General features: G+C 32.9%; 1 protein-coding gene and 1 long non-coding RNA gene across 2 annotated transcripts in view; one reads left to right on the forward strand and one right to left on the reverse strand.

The window, feature by feature from the left end:
* Nucleotides 1–14,081, reverse strand: part of LOC118201608 (uncharacterized) — a 130,381-nt gene extending 116,300 nt beyond the window's left edge. Inside the window, exon 1 of the long non-coding RNA XR_004760280.2 lies at nucleotides 13,967–14,081. This is a non-coding gene — a long non-coding RNA (uncharacterized LOC118201608). The remainder of the gene's footprint in view (nucleotides 1–13,966) is intronic.
* A 115-nt stretch (nucleotides 14,082–14,196) lies between these two features.
* Nucleotides 14,197–18,963, forward strand: part of LOC118201601 (alpha-1,3-mannosyl-glycoprotein 4-beta-N-acetylglucosaminyltransferase B-like) — a 246,080-nt gene continuing 241,313 nt past the window's right edge. Inside the window, exon 1 of the mRNA XM_085820727.1 lies at nucleotides 14,197–14,961. Within this exon, the coding sequence (XP_085676853.1) occupies nucleotides 14,826–14,961 (136 nt within the window). The 5' untranslated portion in view covers nucleotides 14,197–14,825. The remainder of the gene's footprint in view (nucleotides 14,962–18,963) is intronic.

Genomic DNA, 18,963 nt, shown 5'->3' on the forward strand with positions numbered 1-18,963 from the left:
TACGGTGCCATAACATTAATGACCAATGCGGCGATCAAGGGCTGTTTGGCAAAGAGAAGCAGTTTAGCCCACAAATGAATCCTGAGCCGTATGCTACTTCACATAGGCTATAGGCTGTAAGATAAAGGAAAATAGAAACCGAGAGCAGTCAAAGTATCGATTAATGATAATCTTAAAGAAATAAAATTATCACAAAGATATTTTGTTTCACTTGTCAAATCAGTCAGTATGCATGAATTTGGAGCTTTTAGTGCATATTAAAAAGATTTTATGAGCATTATCTCATTTCCTTTCCTGTGTGTGTTAATTTGATGTAGTTACGCCTTTCTCTACTTGTTGAATAGTTTGGTGTAAGATAAAATTACTTGATTAATTATTATATAATGTAAGATTAATTATTATCGGAATAGCTTAAAAGCTCGCTGAAGTCTCAATCTTCACTTTGGCTCATTGAAGTTCTTCCAGTTGCCTACTGAAGCCACCAAAGTCCCATAAAAGTTCTGAAAGCAGTTGAAGGCTTTAGCAATGCGAGGTGAAGAAACGTCATCAGAAACAAAATGATATCGGCCTGTGCAGAGCTAGGAGCCATGTCTAATCATATAATGCAAGGATGGGCAAACGTTTTCGGTCCGGACCAAAAATCGAAAAAAAAAAAAGTATGGCGGGCCAAGATAAATGTTTCTAAAATTTTAAAAACAATATACGAGTATTACAATTCAAACAATAGGATGAATGAAATTGAGATTTCATTTTTAAAAGTTCCTTATATTGAGGTTCGAAGTGCGATGTACTGATTCTAAGGAACGAGGCTAAATGCTCATCTGCCTTCATCTGCTCATCTACTTCTTAAGGTTCACAGTTGAAAACACTAGTTCTCATATATAAGATGAAGCAAACATAGCACTAATTTTCTGGGCGTGAGATATTAAATTTGGGAAACTTACATTCGATAATGATTTGTAAAACTCTAACTTTGCCATATTTAGATACAACCTTTTGAGATGATTGTTAGATTGCAACTCAATTAATTCAAGCTGCAAATCTGACCTCACTGCTTCACATTTTACGTTGAAAGGAATAGTAGAAATGTACAATTCTGTTTTAATGGCACTGAAATCTGCGTTCGAACACAAAATGCATTTTTCAAGCCATCTTCATAATTCTTAAACTTCTCTTCATTTACTGAGGGTATTGAATTTAAACTCGGGAAATGCGACAAGTCGTTCTTAGCTAGCTGCCCACCAAACAGATTAAGATTTAGTTTAAAAGCTTTGAGATGGGATCAGATATCGTCGATAAATTGATTTTTTCCTTGCATCTTGACATTCAAGTTGCTCATATGACAAAGAAGATCTGTGAAACGTCCGAAAGCCATTCTGTATCTTCTAACATTTCGCACTCAGCAGAATACTGTTTCTCATGGAAAAACGACACATTGTCGTCTTTCAGTTGCCACACTCGCTCGAAAACACATCTTGCACTAAGCCACCTTACTTTCGTGTAATACAGTACATCAGAGTATTCAGATTACACGGAATGAAGAAAATCCCGAAATTACCGGTGAATGCCGCTTTTAACAATATACGGATTGAAAGTTATCTGTGCTTGCTATTTCCGTCGATTTAGGTGTTGTAGAACAAAAGTAGAGAAAGTAAAAAGATCCTCAGTCCTTTGGAAAAAAAAAATAATAATAGTTAAATAAAGTAGAAAAGGAGATGGATATATAATACATAAATCTGTATTTTCTATCCGCGAGCCCGATGGAACTTTCCGATGGCCCGGAGATAGCCCGCAGGCCATAGTTTGCCCATCCCTGGCATAATGAAGAACTGGTAACTATTGTGACGTAATACATCACATCCATCAATCCGATTGTATTTAAGCGTTTGTATTTGGCATTTCCAAAGCATGTTATGTCTGTTTACAAAAATAAAAAAATAAACGAATAATGAGGACACAGTCCTAATTTCTATGCATCTGTACATAAAGATATTCAGTGAGGGACGAAAACATAAGCTGCTTAACAAAATAGTAATAATTCAGCGAAATTATTATTTAAGCTCCAATGCTAAATATTACAAAATTTTTTCCGCTCAAAAGAGCTTAAATATGAACATCGTGAAGCTGCATGAATAAATCATATTAGAAAGATATGAAACGTTAACTGAGCCAAATATGGACTTAATACAGTATCACTAGGTAGTACACAAAAGAAAAAAAATTGTACTATTTTTTTTCACCTTTTGAGATATGAAAAAATGTCTCAAAAAATCAGTAAAGTTGAAAAGAAGAAGATTACAAAATAACTAGCTGTATCACTAGGTAGTACACAAAAGGAAAAAAAATGTACTATTTTTTTTCTTTTACCTTTTGAGATATGAAACAATGTCTCAAAAAAGTCAGTAAAGTCGAAAAGAAGAAGATTACAAAGTAAGTGGCTGTTTTCTAGTCTTACTGCGTAATTTAGCTTTCTATTTTTTATTGTCTTGAGGTGCTATTGAATATGTATCATTTCACAGATTTTACGTAGAAATATTTCTTTTTAAATCGCTATGACATAACCTTTTTTTTTGATTTGTGACGCTGCTTTCTTTATTGAAACCAGTTGACATAAATCAAGCAGTCTTTTCTAATGTCTGTCAAAATGTTAGAGTTACATGAAAAAAAAAATATAGTAGTTTTGAATTTATCCAGGAGCAGAAAAATTATACCTTTTATTAAAGAATAATATCAACATGTTTAGAGTAAGATATGTCACCGTTTTTCAAAACTCATATTTGCAACAGTATGTTTCTGGCTTCGTTATTATTGTTGCGTGCGTACGGGTTCCTAATAGATTGGATGCACAAGTCCGATAAAGGGATAATAAAAATTTATTTTTAAATATCTATAAAATAAATATATTTTTGATAAAATATAAAATAAATATATTTTTAATATCAAAAGAAATATTTCAGGATTCTAGAATTTTCCTCGGAAATATTCGTACAAGTGTTCACAGTATCACGCAGTATAATCAAGAGTTACACTTCAAACTACTAAGAAAGTTAAACAAAATGCAATGGAAAGCGCATCTAAAGAGAAAGCTAATACGATCTTCCGCTGAATTCGCAACAATAACAACAGCAGCTAACTAAACAACTTGGAACAACAATAACTAAGCAAGTGAGAGCAGATGCCTTCTTTTCAGCCTTAAATAGTTTTCAACCGGCAGCGAGATATTTCTAGTACTTTCTGCTTCTCGAAATTACTGGAAAGCAATACGAGGGTGTAGCTACGGTTGCAGCTAACATAGTTGTCAATTATATTTATTCAATTTCAATACAAATTACCCAGATATCCATTTATTCAACGTTAAATGCACGTTCCCCTGCATTCTTACTTTTCCCGGCACAGATTTCTCTTAAAATTTGTCTCGCGCTACATTACACAGAAAAATGCAACAATTTTAATTATAATTTTACTAAAATTAACTATCTAAATACAAAATTCGTAACATTATATTTAGTCTTAAAATTCATAAGAATTAAGAATATTTATTCCAATATTAAGTAACAGAAATCATTACTAATTTCACTTAGATGAAGTATTAGTTATAATACACCATGAATATTCGCAATGATGAATATTATCTACATATAGCCATAAAAGTCTGTATGGCTGTCAGCCAGGAGATTAAAATTTTGTGAATTTAAGGATTAATTTAGCACAAAATTTGGATTGACTTGCCCCCTGGAGGCATTTTGTGCTTCACTTGTAAATCACATAATTATGTCTTATATACTACTTCGAAGATTAAATGTTAATTCACTAATTGCTAGGAGAGATTGTGAAATGAAGAAAACTACTGAACTTGATTAAGGTGTCTGTTTAAGGAAAGATCTGGTAATGAAACAAAACCTGAATGGAACTTATGATTTTTTACATGAAACTATGCTATAGACAAGTACATATTTCTATTCATAAACAAAATCACTAACTTGGAATTAGATGAGTTCTACTAAAAGTAGCTTTAAGCAGAAGCGACCTATGTCAAATGCAAGCTTTTGTATGGGCTCTATTAAATAGTTATGTATAATAAGGAATCAATATATATGTTACCGTGAAAGACCGAAATTGGAGAATGTCGACTTTCACCGGAGAATATCAACATTCACCAAATACGTTGGTGAAAGACCGAATATTGCACTACAGTTTGTATATTCGGACCCTCACCGGTGTATGTCGACAATCACATATATGCTCTGGTGAAAGTCGAAAAGAGAGGTCATAAAGTGCCATAATAGTTTAAGTTGTTGCAATAAATAAGATTTGAATCACATAATTTAGTAAGTTTTTTATTACTATTATTTTATTTTCTCATTTAGAACGTACTGTATAATTAAGTAAGTTTTTAACTTCTATTATTTTCCTTTCTCAGTTTGAATGTATTGTGTGTTTTAGGTTCTCATGTTCTTAAGTTCTTATTTCAAGTCTCAAGTGCGTTTATTCGCGACTGAATTATGGAGAAGAAAATATAATATTGTTATATGTTTAACATTCACCATTAGTACATGGTGAATGTCGACATTGACCGGTGTAAGTCAGAAATAAGAGTATTTGGAAAATATTTCGGACATACACCAAGAGACTATGTGAATGTTGACATTCACCGGTGAAAGTCGACATTCTACAGATTTCGGTGTTTCACTGTAACATATGTTATAAAATAAAAAAAATAATGTAAACCAAAATTATAATTAAAACTAGCGGTAACCCCTTAATTCCCCTTCTCTCTTCTAAAAATCGTAATAATTGTACTGCGTCATTTCGAGATCTATCCATCTTGCGTGGATTGCGTAATGCTGATGACGTAACTAATTCGGAACCTAAACTCACAATTTCGAGAATTGAAACCTTTCTAAGTTAAACCGAAACCTTCCCTTGATTAGCCTTCATATTGGATAATTGCGTGGTTTTTAGCTTCAGCTCTCCTGTAGTCCAAGTTGTTAATTCGCTTCGTTTGCTTTGTCGTGCTACTAATTATGCTATTATCTGAAGTGTGATACTTTTTATGAAATTGTGGAGTGCGTTTGTGCCCATGATTATGTGTGATGAAAAATATATTTTTTATAATTAGTTCGTATCCACCAATAAAAGTGATATTCATTTCGGCCACGTCTGTCTACCAGTCTTTCCTTCGAGTGTCCTCTTTCTAACTACGCAAAACATATCCCCAGAATATAACGCAGAGAACCATCGTCAGTGTGTTGCAGATTACAAGTTATTACAAATATATTTATTTTCACCTTGATTCTTAACACTGCACTTTTAAAACATAAAACGATAACAAGGTTGTTCTTTTAAGTACTATGCATTAGCATGCAACAGCAACACATACTATGTGGCTGCATTATATGCTTTAGACTTATACTATGTTAATTTACACCTGTATCGTTATGCTCTGTGTTAATTAAGCAAGTTTCCACGCTTCCAAGAAACATCTAAGAGAGCAGATATAGAAACAGCAAGAACGTTAGATTATAAAAGTTACGTTGGATTATATATATATATATATATATATATATAAAAAAATTGGAATTTTATTTTAAAGTTTAAAGAGCAATAAATTATTTACCGCATGCATGCAATGAAGAATAGTATTTTCATTTTAACAGAAAGAAGTTCATGAAATAAATATTTAATTGGAACAGTATTTGAAAGACGAAACCTTCGCCGTGAAAAAAATAATAATTAACTCTTTTGCAGCTATCAGCCGAAACGTCAATTTTCATCCCACAGGCAAAGAAAAAGATTTCGATTAAAATATTTTTCTAGTGGCCCAGATGATGGCAACGGGTAACGTCTGAATCTGGCTTTATTCTAAATCGACAGAGTAGAAACAACCTTTAACCGAGAAAAGAAATGCTTTTTACAATGAAAAAAAAAGTGTGGATGAAATGTACAATTTGAAAGACAAATAACTCTTGATAGTAATTTTAATTTTCACCCGGGTTTCACCAAATTTAATTATCTCAGATATAAGTTTATCTTTCACTTTTTTCCCTTCAAGAAACTTTCTGACAATTTCCCGCCTTACTTGCAGGTCGAAGAAATAACACTAATTACGGAAAGTTGGATGGATATTTGGAAATGCAATGTAAATGCACTTTTTTCCCTAAAATGGCAAACTGCCAAAATAAATATTAAAGACCCATAAAGCTGTCATTTTGATTGCAAAATAAAATGCGCAGTTATTTTCTTTTTATGAATATTATTTTCAAAATTCCATTAAAAGTGTTGGTATAGCCCAAACTTTTGCTACACTTTTAAAGACTTTTGATCCCTTTTAAGGAGAAAAAGAGAATAGGAGTGTAGAGTAAAACGAAATCGTTCCTTTTAATTCTGCTTCATTTTATGCAGGAATATCATTTTGAAATCGACACAGAGCAACGGCATGGTATTTATTTGTTCACTCAATTAATTTTATCAATCATGCATTATCGGTGTAATTATAATAGTTACCGCACTAGTTTAAATACATAAAACATCAAAGTGCGAATATTGCTTAACGTCCAACTTTGGCTGGAAGAGTTGTGAAAACGCATGTTTATTCGTAGTGCTTTGCCTCAAAATATGAAAGAAGTACAGTATAAAAGCTGTTAACGTTAAAATAGGAGGCCATGTTGTATTATTGTCAGAGTATTTCTAAGACTACATAATACAAGCTGAAGAACATAGCATTGCTAGGGCTTTACGTAGAGTGAAAGAAGTTTTATTTAGGGTAATGGATGTAGGTTTTTCGCAATTTCAAGTGGGAAATGATTTCACTTTTATTTCGGTACAAGGTGAAGTACGCAATATTCTGCCAACTTCGAAAAAAAAAAACAGAATAGTATAGAACTGACACGGCAACGTGTAACAATTTTAGTAAGATCTGTTGTTTGTTATGGGTTATGTCTTTTTTTCAAAAATTAGTTTTCGGAAAACCACCATCCACTCTGGCCGATTTTCTCACCGTTTTTGAAATATTTGCAATTTGAAGTACATTTTGATTTAAAAACCTCTTTTGATTGCCTGAAATCTTTGCTGAATTATAGAAGTGTGTCTTCTTCGCAGGCAAGGTTACCATACAATAAAAAGTCAAGGACAAATTATAATTGATAAAAAATTGATTTAATAAATAAAAAAATGAAAAAACTTCTCAACATATGTCTTTAGTTTTATATTGGCAATTTTTCTTGGTGTATGCCTACTGTGTGGATACCGCCACGTTGAATAATGGGGACGCATCCCAATGCACAGGACCTCATGGGTGATGTGGAAATTCTGTGTATGATTATTCACTGTGCGTAGTATTCACTGACTGGGGCTCTGTTTCCCGACTTTAAATTAAAAAAAATTACATTAATTATCATTTCGAAATTAGACATGTCGTCCATATAAGAAGTCTCGGTTCACATTCAAATAGATAGTGCGCCCAGCAAAGCTGGCGGGTATCAGCTAGTGCATGTATATATGTGTGCGTATTTTTCTTTGAGTTATTTTAAAACAGCATTGCCGTTTCTGCTGTTTGTGGGCCTGGATGGTTCCGCTTTAGCTTTTAATGTCCCGTTTATAGCTCTACTAAGCTCTGTTAAACACTTAACGGTTGGTACAGGTAAGTTTGATCAGTCATATAAGGACGGATTATCGCGCAAGGGTATCAAGGAGAAAATGTTGAACAAGTTGCAGCTTCTGTGGGATATTTAATTAATAGCAAGCCATAAAACCCCTAGTGGAATACTGGGATGCAATGAGAAACAGGGAGGAGGAAGGTATTTTAACCTGCCTTAGAAACTGTCATTCTCGGACCACACATATTTACCTTCTAAAAACGGAGAGTGAACCCTTGTGTTCAAATTGTAATACTTATTAATCACTGCATCACACTTTTAAGTGAATGACGGCATTATAAGAGACATCAACTGAAGTTTCTTAGTAGATATGATTTTCCTTTCGACCGATCAAAGTTAGATTAGTGTTAGATCAGTGTTAATTTATTTCTGTATTTAAGAGAGACTTAAGTTAGTAATATAATTTGAATTGCTAAGTTTTTTTCAAGGTATACTTAATATTTCAATGTATTTTATGCATTTTGTTTTCATATTAATGTACTCATAGTAAGGTATTTTCATACTTTAATGTATATTACATACATTGTTTTTATACTAAATATTTTAATCTATTTTAGGTACTTTGTTTTACTGGACTTTTGGCTTGCATTTATCTGTCATGCTTCATTCGTTTGTTGCTTATACTTAATTTTATACTTTTATTTTTCATGTTCATTCATTTGTTTAGTACACCATTATTGCGAGAATAATTTAGATTGGTTTTGAAACTAATTTCTGACTGTATACGAATATATGATCATCTAATGGCATATGTTTGACGACTTATATGTAACCTTTAAAAGTTATGGGCAGTAAAAATCTACTAGAATGATGATCTTTTAAAATTTTACAGTCTTGTTTGTTATATTGTGAAAAGTAATAATTTTTAATTGGCTTTTGGATTGGAAAATTTGGAGAAATAATGTTTCATTCATACTATTAAATTCAGTTGAATAATAATCAATGTAAGTTAGTATAGAACTGCAATATTTATTTATGTTTGCAAATTTAATGTAATGTGAGCTAGAGTTCTTTAAAACTAATAAATTCTTTATGCACGGAAGTCAAAAAGCGTATGGATTTTGGAAACATACATGTAAGTCTAATTATTCAAATTACAACGAAAAAAATTATAATTTGTAATTTACAAAAGTCTTTTTCATCGAAAGAAATTTATCAACCCAAATCAAGGACAGAAAATTGATCAAATTCAGTAGTTTGTAGGCAACAAAATGTTTCATGCCAGAATAAAATATGTTGTCGAGAAAATGCATAGGCTAAAATTTATTGATTTTCAATAATATTCCCCACCATCCTATATACATTAAAAGTCTGCACTAAAATTTAAAAACAATATACCCGCTCAAAGGTAAAAAAATGTGGCTTTTTTTAAAACTCAGTGCTACAAACCTGTATCATCTTTGACAATTAAAATAATAGAAAGAAATGGAAAAGACAATCATTTTAAAAGAATTGCAACATTCTTCGCAAATGTTAAGGAGGTAAATAACAGAGTTTGTTCAACAACTTTATATTGACGTCAATTTGCTGCAATAGTAAATTTGTTGATGAAGAAAACCTCATCAATCACCAACGGCCTTAGAATGTGAACAAAGTGATTGAAGTTGCGAAAGAAGAACAAAAAGAAAGTTCTGCTTGAGGATTGGGTTCAAAGAAATTGCCCCGACGTTCCTCCAAATAAATAATGACGTAGGAGAAAGTACGATTTCAAACAAGGCATTCACACATATCATGCTCCTTCGTTTAAACGTAGGGGAGGGGAGAAAATTAAGCTCAAGTTATATACAGAAAGCGATGGGTTTTTCAAAGAAAAAAGTAACTGTAATAAACAGATTTATAATATAATGAAAAATTTCAGTTCATTTAGAGGTCTGAAATTTTATTTATAGATTTGTTGCCCTCCTGATTAATTGATATTTCATATATATTTCCGCTTAATTAACAGTAAACACATTACAGGGAAAATGCATTGAGAAATGGCTCAAATGAATACTTATGAGTAACTTATATTACATCTGTTTCACAAAACTATACATAAAAGCACAATGTTGAAAACATGGGGTTTAAATAACTGTTAACTGCTAGTGGATACGAGCCAGCTCTCCTTACAAAGGGCGCCTAGACAAAGATATCCGTAGCTTCAGGAACATAGCCCTTACGTGTTTTGCAGTAGCCAAATAAAGCAAACCGAAGTACTAACTACTAATAAAAGAACGCTGTGAGTAAAGTTTATTTTGAAACGATAGTACTCATTTAGGAGACTTTAATAACTGAAGAATCATTGTTTAATTGTAAGATAAATTATTCTGCAATCGCATTATCTAAACATGAATTTAGACAATATTTGCAAAATATGCGCAACCATGGTATATAAGGATGCTTTTTAAAGAGGAAAACTATAATATATTTAATACAAAGAGCTACATAAAATAAAGTTATAGTAAAAAATCTTTCCAAAATTTTTCTTGTGCATAAAATAGCTTGTATCATTTCTGTTTTGTTGCTGATAAATTTCAATGAATGACTTTCCGTCAAAGGTTAAATTAATTGTGAAAATATGTGCATTTAAAAGTTAGTTTAAGGCATTGTTTCAGGTACCCAAAACTTACTGTGAAGCAAATAAAATAATTGATGACTTAGAGTTTTATTCAGGTTTTACATTTAGCTCTGGAACCGATTGGATGTGCATGTAATTTTCTGCTATATCTGTGCAGTTAGCAAATACAAATCATAATACCTTCCAATACTCTACGCAATGAAATCATTTTATTTTATATCAATGTTGCAATAAGCTATATCTTCTTACCTATAAAAAACAATATCAAATAATATCACTAAAAATAAAAAAAAACCACAGTATTGAAATTATACATAATTTTATAGGAATCCATCATTTGCTGATAATTTTCCGAGTGTAAGTCGTTATCTCTCGATTGGAGTATTAACCCCTGATAAGAAAGAATTATGTGAGGTGATTTATAATATATATCCTGAATCTATTTCCCAGAAATTTTATTTTTTATTAAAAGCGATATGTGAAGTTAATATATCAGAGAGAAATTTTTCTCAAGAAAAGCTTATGTGCAAAATAAACCTCACATCTGCATACGTATTTCTTGAACAACGACTTTAAATTAAGAAGTACTATTTTATTTAATAAAATATTAATCATGTTACAAATATGCAAATAGTAAAATCGCGTTTACAACAACATATTTTCCGTAAAAAATCACCCTTACTTAAAAATGTTACAGATTATTATAGGATAATATAATGCTTACGTTTAAAATATAAAATTCGAAATGATGATAAAAAAATGTTCTGCAAACAATCCAGCTCTGTTTATTATGTTTCTTTAGGATAAAGTATGGTCAAAAGAATCAAATTAAAACAGCGTTTCTTAGTATAATTGAGTTTCTTTTAAGGAATGATGAAACACAAAAATCTATTAGCTGTAAATAAAGCCTTGAAACTTGTCAGAATTAATGATTTTCTGCCGAATGCTGAAAATACTTCTGCAAAAATTCGGCGGCAGAATAAAAATATCTTTCTTTTACCTTAAGAATTTATTGTGGCGAAGCAATGTACAGTAATATACAATGCGATTAAAAGAAAGAATTACTACGACGTTTTAAGAACCCACACTCCTTCACGACTGAAATCAAATGCATCTGCAGGTTATATTTCAAACTAGTCACGTTTCAAATTAACAAAACGGTATATCAATGATTAAAAAAATAATCGACAAACGTGACAGTTTATTAAATTTATAAATAATTATTTCATCATGTATGTGAAATGTACATTTTGGATAAATTTATCCCAAGTTTCCCGTTTTACCGCTTTAGTTCAGCAATGATTTAGATAAACAATGATCCATCCTAAACAACCATCGCTTATCCTACAGAAGAAGTTTAAAATATGAAAACGAATTGTTCCCTTTGTCGCGAAAATGGATTTAGAAGAAGTACATTAAAGCTATTTAAAAGACATAACCCTTGAATAAAGAAGACTTGAACAGCGCGACTGAGTTGTACATCGACGTTTTTCATTTAGTATGTTAGGAAATTGTTTTGAAATTCTAAAAGAAATTTGAAGACGAACGCTCAGATTATCATAGGATTGTCGCAGTACGCCATGGTTACCAACACTGGATTCTTTTATCGTTTATTGCAATAAACCACATACAAATATACTGCACAATTTTTTCAATTATTGAATCTAGCACTTTACTTTCAGAGTTTAGTATCGTAGAAGGTAATAAAGCCCACTGCAAAGCTCGAATTCTCGAGTCTTGAGAAACCCTGAGAAAATCGAATTTTGAAAGAAAATGCCAGATTCGAAAACTCAATTCGTCGTGACTTTTTAATTATTCGAATCTTTATAAGAAATAATCACGTTCCTTTTGTCCATGTTAATAGTAATACGTTTGGTTGGCAGCCGAAAGATCCGCGGTTCGAATCCCGAGGAGGATATAGTTGATTTATCCCATTCAGTAATTTCAAAAACATCTAATAGTCTCTGCAGTGACGCCCGAACTAAAATGTCGTAAATTATAATTCACCACAATTTGGATTTCGATATCCTTCTCAGTCGCCCTTTAAGATGAGGGATCCATCAATCAAATTTAGCTTTATCTTACCTACAAATACATGTACTAAGGCGACACTCGTTTTGTTTTTCTTTCCTTTTCGATTTATTCTTATGCGAAGAATTCAGAAGATTCGACAGTCTTTTAGAATACAGAAAGATTTAAGATTTATCTCACCTGTAATGAAAGGCCAATTAATGAAGGTACTAATACATTGCAAGCTATCTAGGAAACAGAGAGAGCGTTATATTTCTCGGAGCAGAAAACTTGAAAAATTAGATACACTTTCACCAGGTTTCAATGTATGAATATTTCGCCTGCAGTTACGCCACGAGAGCACACACGGTTGAAGGAGGAAATTCATTGTGCTATCCCAATTTAAAACTCTACTAACGGAAGGTCGAGATCCCCTCCACCGTATTCAGGTGATGACAAATGATCGTTAAGCACATTTTAATACAGATGCCGCCATAGAGAACTTAAAGTTTTCCGTATTAGCAGACGTAGGATATCAACTATGTGTTACACGGGATTTGAGCCACGAAACTGCCGACTGCCATGCAGACGCGCTACCAGTTACATTATAAAAGCACGCACGGGCAAAGGGGCAAAGGTGATTGTTCCTCACATACATGCATATGATGAGTACAATACAAGGTTAACGGTATATTTTACTAACCCTATCATTTAATTTACTATAGTTCCTTTCCTAGGTCTACATTTTGAACAATAGAATAATTTCTATGCAGCATAAGATATAAAACGTACGAAATTATTAATTCTTTCTGTTTATCCGTGATTTCCCAGTCAAGATTAGGTTATAAATGACTAATATTCTGGAAGTCTGTAAGTCAAACGTTATACACTCATTTTCGATCACACGAGGGGTTCTTCTTTAAGTTATTCAAGGGTTATTGTGCTGTTTTAATTATACAATATTATTTTGTAGAGACATTAGGTTATTCTGAAGCAGAAGACATGAAAAATGATCAATGAACCCGTCGACACTTGAACCTAGACCTCTCGAATGCCCGCCGAGTGGGCTACCGTTACACCACTAGGACTTGTAGAAAGCAGGGAGAAAATACCTTATAACTTGATTGATTATGAATAAGGCATACTGGGACGGTGAGGAGAAAGACAGTACAAGAATTAAATTCTGTAAAAATATTTTCTCTCAGTAGTTTTTCATATCATCTTCAACGGTTTGAAATTTATTCAAAATAAAACTTTATTCCTTATAAAAAAAAAGGAAACTTTAAATGTCCCTCCTTCCTTTCTCCGTACTTGTAAAAATTAAATAGTTTAAAAATTATTTAATGTTGAATGTGTAAAACTTTAATCACGCACATTATTTTAAAGATGTGACTAGATTCGGAATTTATAAACTTATAGTTTCAATATTCTGCTGAATAAAAACATTTCCTTTAGACGATATTCTCATGTTCTTTTGGACAAAATAAAATTTGGATGTCTAAAAATTTGATTATGGCGCCTTTAAACAGAAACTGCAAATCATAAATAATGCAATTGTCTTTAGCGAAAATGTTGGAAAGTGCAATCTTGGAGATGAGACATAAATTAAGAATTTAAACTCAAAAAATGCAGCACGCTGAACTTTCAGTATCCTTTTGAAATAATATATTAGAGAGAAAAAAGAGGAGAATGCATTTTGTTCCACTTTTAGAAATACCGAGTTCCGCTATAAATTTTCTATTACCTTCTAAAATTTGCTCTCTGCTTTTTTAGCATTTCCAACTTCCAGGAACTCCTCCACGATCATTTTGGAAAGAAAAGGGATGAGGGGGAAGCGTAAGATCCATAGCACGCGTTTTATCCATCCGGTGAGTCACGTGCTCCAATAGGCCGGTTGTATTGGAACGCCACCTATGCGCCAGCAGACTAGTAAAAAGCTACAACCTCCAGTTCCGTTTAGGAGAACTCAGCGTATCGAGAGCGAAGTAAGCCGTGTGCTTCTCTCTAATTGGCTGTTAGGAGCCAGTGTCCAAAGAGTCTCATATGGCATCAAACCCTTCGCAACTGTCACGTAAAGTAACCGCTAAAAGAAATTATATTTTCTTAAATGTTAACGCTTTACTTTAGCCGAGGTTATTCGATTGCTCGAAAAATTTAGGGCATGTTTATTCTTTGTTTCGAAGCGTTCACCACGAATCTGACATGTGATAAACCCTCCAAACTTCGTAATTTGTTGAAAATACGCTTATCTCAGAAATATTTGTGATAATCAAACTATCCAATAAATTAATATCCTAAAAACTGTGATGAAGGGGGTATACAACCATTAGCGAAGCATATTTTTTCAAAATAAAAGAAAAGCAGTTACTGTTATTATTAAATATATTATAACTCTAAAGTCACACAGTAAAAGTGTATAAAACAATTATAAAGCCTATTAATCACTAACTTTTTACTGAAATAATAAATTTCCAGATAGAATTTTGTGCATATCAATTATAACGAAGCAGAAAAATTAAACTGTTAATTTTTTTCTTGGTCACGGTAAGAGAGGTAGAGAAATTGAAGACTGTGAACTTATTGTCGGTGAAAAATCAGAGAACATGACAACCATCATCAATAACAGTGTCAGTCGATATTTCTGCTTAGCTCGCCGGCCGGCAATGCTATCTTTCTATATTGCTGTCACACTCTTAGCTGTGCCTTTCTGTACTGTACTTCTACTCACTAGCGGCCCAGGTAAGAAAACATTTTTTTAATTTAACATTTGAATTTATTTTGTAAATTGCAACTACATGAATGCTTCAAATTATTACTAATTAAGAATTATTTTATGAATCTGAAACATGATTTTTTTATTTCTATCAGGTTAATATAAAATATCTAAAAATGTTCGTATTTTAAAAAAGAAACTAAAGAAATTTAGAAATTAAATCAAAATATTATATTATTCAAATTAGTGATCTCTCATAAATTTATTATACATTAGAAAAAGAGCGTGAAACTCAAATATTTAGATGCATTAAATTTATCTAAAAGAAGTTCTAGCACTATAATGTTTTTAAGTAATCAACGTGACGTCTCAGTTGTTCTGAAATTCCTACTGTGAATATTTATGGACAACCTGCTTATCTACAATATACACAACAAAAAAAAGTTGAGTTATTATAATAATGATGTAAATCTAGTGCAATAGTAATTTCAACGATAAGTTTTGATGTAAAATTGATTTCTGCTAGGGAAATAAAAAATTATTTTTTTGCAGTCTTAAATGATTTTTTTTACTGTACATTATCTTAATTTCTATTATTAACCCATTCGGTGAAAGAAATTTTAAATTTTAAAGACCATCTTTCTGATATGATAGCGATATTTCACCATTTGCTCATTTAGTTTTTATCATGACCGTCGGTTTTATGCAATTTTAATTTGCAAAAACTATTTCAGAAACAGCTTCTGATATTATTATCTGCGTATTTAAGGTAAAAACATTGATTTTCGAGACCGTAGCTGTATTCTGATGAATTACAAAAATTTTCCTCCGTTTTTAAAAGTTATACTCTAGTTTAAAAGAATTATACCGGTATACCGGGAGAACTTCTAATTGATTCTGATGGACAAAGTACTGGAAAAATCTTCTTAAATCTACACTTTTTCATTTTAAACTTTTATTACTTGTCATTTTGATCCATTATACCAGTATGATAGCAATAGTATCGCAGCTGAGATTTCTGTCATTGATATAGATTATAGAATAATGCCATCTTACTATTCTTATCATCTTACATGTGTATGACGCTCTGTGCTTTCTATTTTAAATTAAATATAATGTTAATATTCTAGCAATAATATGAATTTTAAGGTTCTGCTTCCGATATCAGTAATCTGTTATTTAGCATATGTATTAATTAAGAACTTACTAGTATGTATATGAAATCTTCCTAACAGAAAATATTGGTTTCAAAGAATTAGGGTAATACAATATTCAATTTATACCATTTAGCTAAGGCCTGTATCTTCGATAAGGGTTTCTAACAATAGAATTATTCCACTGACATTCAGACATACGAAAATCATGTGTGCAACCTATTATGTCTGAAATTGTTACTTAAGTTTTTCTGCTTTCAGAATTCACATTTTTCATAATTAACTAATTTTATATTCCTGATGACGTATGAATATTGAGAATAAAAAAAAAACTGTTACAAGTAATAATAATAAAAAAAAAATTAGAACTGTAGCTGATTTAAAGACTGTACTGTTTGAAAATACCTCTTAGAGATGTTATTGCTTCCGGTATTTATAATGTCGCGTCCGTTTAAACATGCATTATTGGCATTCCTTAATGCAGTAGATATTTTTTTTTCACTTTTGCTGTTATATTTTGTATAAGTCGAATAATGATTGTAAAATCCTTTAAAAAATTATCTGGGCTTTCTGACAGCATTTTTCAGGAATTATATTTTTATATCTATTATTTATACCAACTATATAGTAATATTACATCAATATTTTAAATAAATGAAGGTTCGCACCTGTAACTAGACGACTGTAAAAATTTTAAGTTTACAATTTGTGAGTACTAGCGTCATCATTTAAAATAGATCAAACTACGAAGATAGAGAGCAGACTTCACTGTCATAGATATTTGTACGATATTTTACATTTTGTTTTCTAATGTTGCGTAATTTTTTTTTTAAAATGATTGATTGAGAAATCTTTTAAGAGGCATTTTATTACAATGCAATGTTTACGAGTTAATTTTTTAATGTTTGAATTGCAGGTAAATATATCTTTTCGTTACTCTACATAAATACACTGCTCAAAACAATTTAAGGATATTGCGGTTTTAGGTGGATCTTGTGGCTGGGAAACATTTTAGCTGATTGATACATGGTCGACAGACGTAGTAGGTTATATGAGAATAAATTATACATGTTTGGCAGAAAAATTGCATTTTATTCCGCATTTGTGTACAAAAGGAAAAAAGCACAATTTCTGCATATGAGAAAAAAAGAATAAGAAAAGGTGTTTTCTTCAAAGGAAATCATTTTCAGTAGGGGGTATGGCTTCCACGGACGGCCAGCAACGTTGAACACCTTTGAGGCATGGAGTCAATGAGGCTATTAATCACGAATTGGGGTATTCTGTCCCACTCTTCCAGAAGAGCTCTTTCCAGTTCTTGAAGAGTTTGTGGGGGTGGTTGGCGGCCAGCAACTCGTCTTCCTAGAGCGTCCCAAACGTGCTCTATTGGATTCATGTCTGGAGAACACGCTGGCCATTCCATTCGTACGATTCCTTCCTCGAAAAGGAAATCCTCCAGCAGGTTAGCACGATGTAGCCTGCAGTTATCGTCCATTAAAATGAAGTCATCTCCAATTGCTGCAGCGTAAGGGACTACAATAGGTCTGAGAATCTCATCCTTATATCGGCGACCAGTCAGAGGTCCATCTCGAATGATGTAGAGGTCTGTGCGCCCGTCAATGGAGATGCCACCATACACCAACACTCCCCCCACCGCCAAATCTGACACTTTCGTGCACGAACGCAGGATTATTCCTACTGCCACGGTCCCTCCAGATGAAAATACGCCTATTATCAGGATGAACAGAAAAACGGGACTCGTCAGGAAAAAGAACATTGCTCCATTCATTTCTCCTACAGTTCACATGCTCTGTTGCCCACTCCCTGCGGTCGCGAAGATGCCTTGATGTTAGTCTAACACATACCATCGGTCGGCGAGCATACAGACCTACACCATAGAGTCGGTTTCGGACAGTCTGAGTTGAAACCGTGGTGCCAGTAGCCGAGCGAAGGTGCTGTTGGAGAAGAGTAACATTCATATTTTGGTGTCTCCGAGTCGTTAACACTAAATAACGATCTTCATTGGGCGTTGTTGCCAGTCTACGACCTTGCCCTGGTCTTCGGCCTGCACTTCCAGTTTCTAAAAAACGGTTCTAGATCCCGGAAATCACACTTTGTGACACTCCAATGGCTTGAGCTACTTCGGCTTGAGTTTGGCCCCCTTCTAACCTACCAACAACTCTTCAAGCTTCTAAATCGGTTAAATGACTTCGCTGAGACATCGTACTCATCGAAACAAAGCAGTCACTGAATGCCGATCATCCTTGTCTTCATTGTCTTTTGTTCAGTTGAAAGTCAAATTTCATTCGCTGCCGCTGAAGCGACATTTTTGACGTCGAACTCAAAATTAGCATACTCCACAGATTGAAAATCAGAAAAATTTGCATTTGTGATTCTCTTCTTCCCTTTTCGGCAAAAAAAATTTCGCTTATATCTTTATTTTATATAAAACTTACAATATCCTTTAATTGTTTTGAGCAGTGTACATCATCTATATAGTTTGATACATCTATATGTGTTGCTTTCTTCTGTTGTTGTAACCAAACTCTCTCGTCAGATATTAGAGCAGGCATCGGGAAATTCATCGGGGCAAGGAGGTGAGATTGCGCCTGTCACTTGCAAGAGCCCTGGGCTCATATTGGTTAAAGTAGATAGCACCTCGGGGGGGGGGGAACGGGTTTAAATGTCTCCCCTCTCTTTTCCTACTAACAACCACTCGACAGGACGTTCGGCTCGCCACATATTTAGAATGCCCTCATGCCGCATAGGCACTCTAGATTTGAACCCGAACCCTTCGGTATAGCGGTCAAAGTCACTAACCGCTATACCAGTTGGGGTGAGGAATTAAATATACGTTTAATATTAATATTAAATGCG

The sequence above is a fragment of the Stegodyphus dumicola genome, chromosome 7 (genome assembly GCF_044657685.1).
Source record: "Stegodyphus dumicola isolate Sdum_Otavi_A_Nest chromosome 7, ASM4465768v1".
Taxonomy (NCBI): Eukaryota; Metazoa; Arthropoda; class Arachnida; order Araneae; family Eresidae; genus Stegodyphus; species Stegodyphus dumicola.